Below are 9,187 nucleotides of genomic sequence, written 5' to 3' on the forward strand. Positions count from 1 at the left end.
TCTCTCAGTTGTGCTCCCAACCCAAAAGCAGGTGGTTCGAATCCACCAGGTGGATAGAAAGATAAACAATCTCCACCCATTCAGTATGCAGCCTCTGAGAATATGCCAGAGTGTCAGCTTTAAGATATTTTCAACTGCACATTAATGAGTTTGAGGGGTTTTGTTGTTGTTTTTTAAATGTATCTCAAATTCTCTATTTTTTTTTCTTGACCCACCTATGTATTTTATTTATATTTTGTGTTACAGTGTTCACTTTGTAAGTATGTTTAAAACCCATCATGGTCTTAATTTGTTGCCATAAAGTACACAGCTTATTTCCAGTGTTTTCTCTTTCAGAAAAGGTATTCTATGTCTTGGTGATTGTGGCCCCTTTATGAGTTCTCAGGTTCCTTATTTGTGCATCTCACTTTCTCATGAGATGTCGTGGGAGTTCTGTCACTCTTTAGAACTAACTTTTTGTCTCTATTAATTCTATGTGTTTGTGTTCTCTTTCTGTTTGTGTCTTTGTTATGTCCATTGTTCTACTTGGGAATATTTTCTGTTGTTCTTTTTCTAGATTCTTAGCATTAATATTAGGATGCAATTGGACTAAGTAGGCTGTGGGACTTGGAGGCTCTTTGGAAAAGTGAATGAGACACCCCCCCCCCCCACACACACACATACACACACACTCTCTCTGGTTCTGGGTGGGGTTAGGAGGACAAGCTCCTAGCTCAGATGGAAGGAAAGGAGGTTGTGGGGTTCCTGGGGACAAGGAAGACAAACCAGGGACTGGGAGTGGGGAGGACTGCTTCCTTCCCTGCACTGAGGCAGCTTCCCATAGTTTTCCCAGAGGCAGGCTCTTAGGGTCATTCGGGTCATGGGAGCAGGAAGCATAGAGATATTAAGGACAGGACAGTAGGACTCGGTCCCTAGATCCCTAGGGAAAACCCTCCCAGACCTGCAGGGAGCACAACAGGGAGGGTGGGGATTTAGAATAGGGTTCCCAGCCCTCTACCCTGTCTCCTGAGGTCCATTCCCTCACTCTCCCATCCCATGCAGAACGGAATTTTCCTGCTGGGATCAGCTCTGGATTGGTCCCTCCCCACCACCTCCGATTCCTGCCCCTCATTTACTACTCATTTACTGAATCCAAGCTAGATCTGGGGCCTGTTCCCAAGCCAGTCCATCCCTGAATCAGGCAGCCAACAAGATGTTAGCCTGTGACTCTAAGCCACTGGCTCCAAGGGGGTCACCTCTTTGTGTCTTCCTAAGGGTCTCCCTGAAGAGGGCAGAGCCGATTGGCTCCCAGTCAACAGCTCCTGGTAATGTCTTCTCCAAGCTGTTCCTGGCCTGGGGCAGAATATGCTCCTGAATCTCAACCTTGCCGAGAAGCTGGAGAGGAAGGGCAGTCAGTGGGAGGTGGGTGGAGTAGACGTGTGTGGGAGGGCACAGTGGAAGGTGTCAGGTGGTGTGGGGTCCTAAGAGAAGGCAGCCCTGACCCATCTGTGGGGTGCTATGTTAGTGAACTGAGGACTGAAGTTGGGGATCCCAGGTAGCTATGCCATATGAGCAATCTGAGTACAGTGAGCACTGAAGGGGAAGAAAATAGTTCCTCACAGCGCTTTCTCCCCAGGCCCCCTGTGTCTCTGAGGGTCCTCAGCTTCAGCTACTCTGTGCCCTAAAATGACTTCCTGTCCATCAAAGTGACTCAATAAGGACACCAAGGAGCCAGGTGGCAGGGTAGTTTTCAGGGCTCAGCAACAATCAACACGTGTTGATTTATGGTGATTCCTGGAAAGCAATGATCGATTAGCCATGTCTGTCAAGGCTGGGGAAAGGCGTGGGAGGCGCTTAAGGCCTTGTTTTGTAACTCTGCTGTAGGAGAAATCCCCTCCTACAGTGCTCAAGAAGCCCATGCTGAGGTTCAAAAGGTTGTCAGCCACTGAGCCCCTACTAGCCCATGGGTGCCCATCCTGAGGCCAACCTGAGTCCACGTGGTTTGGGGTGACAGGTGAAAAGGACACTTGACCAGCCCTCTTGGAGGGGTCTTCTCTCTACTTCCAGGAATCAGAATGGCCTTGCTCTGGACATCCACTCCAATGTCCAGTGTCTTTGCTAGGGTCTAAACTTGTGGCTTGGGTCCTCCAGCTCTGACCACCTTGCATGTAACCCAGCCCCTGCCTACCCTACTCAGGAGTTCTAGGTCTTCCTGGGGTCTCTTGACTGCTGACTTCCAACCTACTTCTCTCCAATAAGGTGGTTTTTAATACCTTAGAAAGACTTTTCATGTAGAGAAACTCATGTATCATAAAACTCGTTTGGCAAAGTGTCCCCATTTCTGTCTCCTACAAATGTGCAGCCACACCAAAGAGGTGGTCTCTGCACTGTTCATCTGGCCTCAGACCTGACTGGATAGAGGCCCCTGAGGGGAGGTCTGCCCTGATGCCCCCTCTAAACTCACCCCACCCACCACCATCTCTATTCATCACCACCCTCTCTATGAAAAGCATTGGTCCATTCCGTGCTTATTTAACCACACCACTCAATGCAACTCCTCAGAGCGGGAACTTCCTCCCGTCACAGCTACGTACCACCTAGAACAGGCAGGTGGCAGATGTTCACAGAGTCTCTATGGGATTCTCCCTGCTCTCTGGCACTGGGATTTTACTCTGGCCCATGGTGCTCAACCAGAAACCAGGAAATCCAAGGACCCCTTACTGGATTAAGTCTGTGATGAGTTCCCTCAATCTGCAGAGGGTCTGTACTGAGGACAATGAGGCTGACCACAAGTCTCTATCCCTATGGCCTGCATAGGGGCCTGGCATGCCTGTGGGGGCTCCACCAGCACAGGATGGTCTCCTCTTTGACTGGGTTGGGGGCAGGCATTCCTCCCACAGGGGCTTTCAGTTATGGAGGATGGGTGTTGCTGAACCACACACAACAGAGGCGCTCTTGGCCCTAAACCCTCTCCCAGACCTTGTTGAGCTGGTCCCCCCAGGGGTGCTCCCTAAAGGCCAGTCCCCAGCTTCCTGGGTCAAAGAATTCTCAGAATGGGATCCATCTTGTCCCCAGATGTTTCCTGGAGTTTCCTGCTCAGTCCTTCCACAGAGGATGGTGGGACCGACCAGGGAGGGTGTGAGCCACATGGATTTGGAATATTTAGAGTCTGGTCTCCAGGACAGCTGGGTGCCTCCCCTATAGGCACCCCAGGGTAAATCACCTTCCCCAAGTGCTTTTCTCCCATGTACCCTCTGCTGCCTCTGTGTTGCTGGAATGCTGACTCCTGTTCCCACAGAAGAGATTGTCCCAGCTTCAAGCTCCTCCACACAGAACCTGATCTGAGCATTCCAAGTCACTGTGGACACTCACTACTGGGCACTGTGGGTCCCTCAGCCCATCCTGAGGGCCCTAGTCATGCTGCTGGCTGTCAGCAGGGGGCCTGGCTCCCCATGGGGCTCAGTAAATGTGTGCTAAATCAGTCCTGTTCTGGAGCTCCATGTACTTGCCCTCAACCTTTCCCCTGAGCCTCCTGCCCTTCCATTCAGGAAGGGGATCTTAGGGCTGGTTAGATCGATACGATGGCATTAGAAAGCCTAGTTTTCCTGAAGCAAATGATAGGAAAACAGCCCTCCCATCCACACCATGCCTGGCTCTCCACTACAGAGTGGAGCACGGCAAGCAGATGGGGTCTTGCCCTCTTTACTTCTCACTCCTGCATGGAGGCATGTGGGCTGTTGGGGTGCTTCCTCCCTCCAAAGTGGTCTCCGGTGTCAATTGTTACCTGCTCTCATCCAACTAAAAAGGTGTGTGTGTGTGTGTGTGTGTGAGAGAGAGAGAGAGAGAGAGAGAGAGAGAGAGAGAGGAGCACGCACTAGTGGAACAACGGGGATAGAGAGGCCAGCACACTTGATGAGGCTCCCGCCCTGGACCTCCAGCTTGGCCCCTGCATACATCCATCAAATAGCCAGTCATATGTTCCCTATACCCCAAACCAAAAGCTCAAATCCACTGCCATCAGGTCAGTTCTGTACCACTTACAGTGACTCACCATCAGGTTTCTGAGGCTATACACCTTTACAGGAGGAGACTGCCTCTCTTTCCTCCTGAGAGCTGCTGGTAGATGCAAACCCTTTGCTGGATATGTGACATCCCACACCACCAGGCCTCCCCACACCCAAGTCTTAGTTATTTAAGGCAGAGCTCCCTAATCATTTCACAGGATGTTACATGGTATGTTGGGGTAAAGAAATGGGTAAACAGCGGCTATGGGCACATAGTCTGCCTCCCAGCACCCCCGAGGCCTTGTCCAGCAGCCTCAGGGCCTTATACCACCACCCTTCACCTCCCAACTTCCCAAGTCCCACTTTGGGCTCCGGTTTAAGGTGTGCCCCCCTGCCACTGAGAACACACACACACACACAAAAAAAAAAACCAGACACTGTTCAAGTGACATATTTCAATATAATCTCTAAAACTCTATGAATTGAACAGATAAAATACCTCTGGGCTATTTTGTTACAAAATATTTGCCATTTGGATTAGTTGCTGGGTGCAGCCACCCTGCCCTCCCTAAAGGGGTTTCCCTCCAATGGGTGGAGGAGGTGTGTAAGGGGAGGGGCAGCAGCAAGAACATATATACAGCAGGACACGGACAGACAGGGACGGATTACCCGATAAGCAATTCCCATTGTTCAGTACAGATTTGTAAATAAGCACAAGTAAGCCCATGCTCACCTTGCTGACTGGGCACTGCATCCCTGTCAGGGACTGTCAATTTGAAAAGGGGCTTTGATTCTGTAGGAAGGTACTGTGGGATCAGGAAAGAGACATGCCAGTGATACCTAGAAGCAGAATCTTTGATGTGGAGAGAGAAAGTGAAGTTATTAGTAAACACATGTAAGCCTGTGTTTACATCACTTATTGGGTAATCCGGTGCTTCAGGGCAGCCTATCAAGACAGAGACATTTAGGGAGGCTGAGGAGGAGCAGGTGGGGGAAGGGTCAAGAATCTCAGGAAGGGCCCAGGGTCAATAAAGGTGCCTTTGGAGACAAATAGACTTCCAGGACAAAACTATCAGGGCAAGTTCTTGTTTCATTTCTAGAGGCGGGACTTGTTCAAGGGTGGATGGGAAAGCTCTCGATTCTAGAATTTGAGCCAAATGGATAAAATGGGAAGCGGGACCCAGGTCCCTAAGTAAGGCTTAGAGAGTGACAGGGTGGGACCATCTTGGGGTGCATGGTATGTAGCCAGGGGGCTGTGGTCTGGGTGCTGGAGGCTGTGCCCAAGGGCTCAGTCACACCCCACTCCTGCTCAGCTTGGGGCGAGCAGGGGGCCCAGGGCGTCCCCGGCTGGTCCTCTGGGAGGACTTGAGGCCCTGACTGGCTGCTGCCATGGGGAGCTGGCAAGAGGCATTTCCCAGGGCTCTCAGGGGAGCAGAAGAGGGCCCTAACCTCAGTCTTGTACCTGACTGGGGACAGTGGTTACAGGTGTGAAGCTTTCTTCCTGACAGTGAGGAGGGCCAGACGTGCCCTTCTCCAAAGTTAAGTGAGGTTTAAGCCCCTGTGGGGGATAAATGCCCCTTGAAACTTGGGGTTGGCTCCGCATACTTGCTAATCCTAGGCATCTAACCCCAAGGCAAGACTCCTAGTGCTGCCAGAGGAGTCCAGGGCCGCCTCACAGTCCACAGCAGGCAGAGAGCCCTCATCCTGGAGAAGGGGTCTGGCATGCCCAAGAGTCCAGCGTCTCAAAGGAGAGGCCCTGTCAGCCCTCCGACAGCTGGCTCCCTATCTCCTCAGAAACCAGGGCTCAGCAGAGGTGGGCAGGAGGGGCCCCACCCAACCTCAGAAGAGTTGTGCCCATCACCTGGGAGGGTTGTGGAGCCTAATGTGAGACAAGAATCTCAATGGTCAGGAGAGCTCACAGGCCAGCTTGGCCTTCAGGGGCTGTCCCCCTTCCCCAGTGGCCTCTAGAATACACTGTCCCACCCTATACAGTCATACTCATTCATCTTCATAACTCACACTCCACGTTTCCCATTCATTATTTACAGTCACTTCATCCAAACTCTCATTTCCAGTCCCTCTCATTCAAGATCCATCAGCTCCCGTGCCCACAACTCACATGGCCCAGCCACCTGCAGCCCAGGCCTTCACAGTTTGTACGGGAGGCCTGCCTTGGCCAAGGGCACCAGAGGTGGGCTGGTTTGGGTATCCTGTCTGTCAGATACTCCATTCTGAAAAGTTCTGACTGGAGCGTCCCTGTTGTAGCCCAGAAGATGGGACCAGGGCAATGACAGGCATGGGCACATGGGCTGAGAAGCCATAGTGGGAGATGGTGACAGACCAGCTGCAAGTGACAGAAACAAGGCCACCAAAGACAGGGCCAGAAATAAACCCGTGGGTGACGACATAATGACGTCTGGGTGACCACATACGCAAACTAGGCCATCTGGAACAGACGACGGGGGATGAAGCTGCCTCCTAGCTGGCATCCTAGGGTGGGGGAATCGGGTACTGGGGGAAGAATGTTCGCCCCACTGCAGGTTGGGGCTCAGGGTAGGGGTTAAGCCAATTCAACTGAGACTTTGCTGACATTCACTTGAACCTCTCAGGCCACTCTAACAATAGGTTCAGGGCAGGGGGATCCTAACACGAGACAGCAACTACCACTGGCACAGTACTGGAGGCCCAGTCTGGCTCGGGACAGACACTTCCTGAAAGAACTGTGGTTGGAGCAGGTCAAGGCACCGGCCCCTGTCCTCTGAGGTACAGCTGGGCCCTTCTCAAGGCCAGGGCTTGGCAGATCTGTCTAAAGGTTGTCTCTGAATCCCACTCGGCACTGGGGAGTTGACTTGTGTCCAGGAGTCCCTGGCTGGCTCTCTTTTGCACTCTTGAGGGTTCCAGGGTCTCTTCTGAGTCGCCCCAGCTGGAGGCAGGGCTGGTGCCTCTCAGGAGGAGAAGTTTAAAGGCTGAGAGCTAGTGTGGGATGGCCACTGGGGAAATGCAGGTTGTGATGCCACACTTGTTTCTGCGGTTCCCTCTGTTCCCAAATCCCACAGAGGGGCCCCAGAAGTCAAGCAAGAATGAGCCCCAGCCCTTTTGCTCTGTGAGCTGCACTTGCCCCTCCCTGTGTTTGCTTCCACGTTGGAACCTGGTAACTTTTGTTCTAGTCTAATCCCTGGGAAAGCTGGAGGACAGATCTAGGGTGGAAGGATGTAGTGAGAACAGGCAAGGTCCCTTGGGACGGAAGGACAGCCTCTTGAGACTGCTGGGCTGAGGGGGAGAGGACAGCAGACAAAGCCGCCCTTCCTCACACCTCATAGCCACCTGGCTCCTTCAGGAACTAGTGCTAAGCCTCCCCACCCAGTCCAGTCTCAGGAGCACCTCATCTGGAGGTACGAGGGCACCTTCTGCCCAATGCTCAGGTGCTGGCCAGTCCAGCTGCCTCCACGCCTGCTCACCAGCCTGAGCAGCCTTGTGGGCAGGCCCTTCACTCCTTTTTTCTCCAGTCTGTGGTCCAAACAGGGCACGGCAAGAGGATGAGGTGGCCTGTTCACGTCCAGCTGTGCAGGGCCCCAGGAAGGTGAGGCGGTGTCTCTGGTGTGGGGATGGAGTGCTCAACTCGGCAAAGAAAGCATGGCTGGGAGAGGCAAACTGGGTGCCAGGGGCTGGGGTTCTGGTTCCAAAATGGTGGTGCTTGGGGACCAGAACGCATCGTGTCAGGGTGTCGGGGTGTAGTGAGCCACCGAGGGCAGTCTGGGCTTCAGAGCACAGTCAGGCCCCGAGCGGCCAGCCCTCTGGGGCAGCAGGGTGGATACGCAGTCTACACCAGGCTCCTCGAGCCACTGGAGTAGCGCCGCCGGTGCAGCAGGGAGCCTGGTGGGCAGTACTGGTGTGGGTGGTTGTAGGGGGGTGGGGGTGGGGGCAGCGGAGGCTGGTGGATGACCTTGACCGGGGAGCCTGGGCCGCCCAGAGGTGTGGAGCCGCAGGAGTCGGAGGAAGATGAGGCGTAGCAGGAGAGGGCCTGGCTCAGCAGCGGCTCCATGCGGGCCAAGCAGGGCTTGTCCAGGACAATGACCTTGACAATTTGCTGGCACTGCACCAGGGTCCCTGGGGGCGTGGGTGGTGGTGGTGGCAGCAGCGGGGGCTGCTCTCGCAGGGGGCTAGGCTGCAGGCTTGGCACTCCCTTCTCGGCCCCCAGCCCGGGGCTGTGCTGGGACGTTTGAAGCCTGTTGTGAATTGACACCTAGTTTAGAAACAGCCAGAGAAGCATGAAATGTTACAAGACTAATACCCAGCTGCTAGGACTGGCCCCCTGAGCCGCCCTTGGCCCCCCCACCGCCCAGCTCCTCTTGCCCATGCACTCAGCCCGCACTTTGATCCTTTCTCCACCTAGAGGAAAACTGGCAGCCAAGTGGAGGGGCTGCCCTGTTCCTACTGCAAGGGGTTAGTGGAGTCTAGAGACTGACGTGTTTGTTCTGCTACCATCTCCCTTCACTAGGCCTCTGTTTTTCCATCTGGGTAATAGGATCAATTAGCTCTAGGGCTATGCAGAGCCCTATGCGGGTTACACACACCTGCTGGGTTGGTGGTCTTGCAGTTGTGTGTTGTGGAGTCAGAAGTGACCCCTAGCTCACCCTCCTGCAGGTTCTCAGGGGCAGTTAATTGCATGGAAAGAGACTGCCTACACTCTCACAGAGCAGCTGGCGGATTCAAACTGTATGCCTTTGGGACTGCAGCACAGCTTCTTACCACTAGGCTGCCAGAGCTGTGGGTCATGGCTAAAAATCTCTTACCTCCCGGCCCACCAACCTCAACTCAAATTCATCATCAAGTCAGAAATGACTTAACTTCAGAGGGGTTCTGAGGCTGTAAATCACATGGGAGGAGCCTGTCCATCCTCCCTCAGAGTCACTGTTGGATTTGAACTTCTAGAGAGAACTGATCTTTGTGTTAAGAGCACAACTTAACAGCCTTAGAGTTTGGAACGCTGAGCTGATGTTCTTGGTACCCTCCTTGCCTGAGGGCCCTGTTAAGGACAAGGCAGCTCCAATCCTCTCCCCTCACTTCTCACCAGCTTTGTTAAAGGGCAGGAAGGCCTTAGTCCCAGAATGCCTGGGACCCTGCATGGCAGGGACGGTCTAGACCTGGCTCTTCCACTAGATGCCCCAGGGCCATGGCCAGACAGCCCAGGGCAGAGTCTCAGG

At 53.6% G+C, this 9,187-nt stretch overlaps 1 protein-coding gene across 1 annotated transcript in view; it reads right to left on the reverse strand.

The window, feature by feature from the left end:
• Positions 1-7,803: 7,803 nt before the first annotated feature.
• Positions 7,804-9,187, reverse strand: part of IQSEC3 (IQ motif and Sec7 domain 3) — a 170,443-nt gene continuing 169,059 nt past the window's right edge. The window contains exon 14 of the mRNA XM_006891331.1: positions 7,804-8,226. Within this exon, the coding sequence (XP_006891393.1) occupies positions 7,804-8,226 (423 nt within the window). The remainder of the gene's footprint in view (positions 8,227-9,187) is intronic.

The sequence above is a fragment of the Elephantulus edwardii genome, unplaced genomic scaffold (genome assembly GCF_000299155.1).
Source record: "Elephantulus edwardii isolate Elephantulus edwardi_28Jun2011 unplaced genomic scaffold, EleEdw1.0 scaffold00096, whole genome shotgun sequence".
Taxonomy (NCBI): domain Eukaryota; kingdom Metazoa; phylum Chordata; class Mammalia; order Macroscelidea; family Macroscelididae; genus Elephantulus; species Elephantulus edwardii.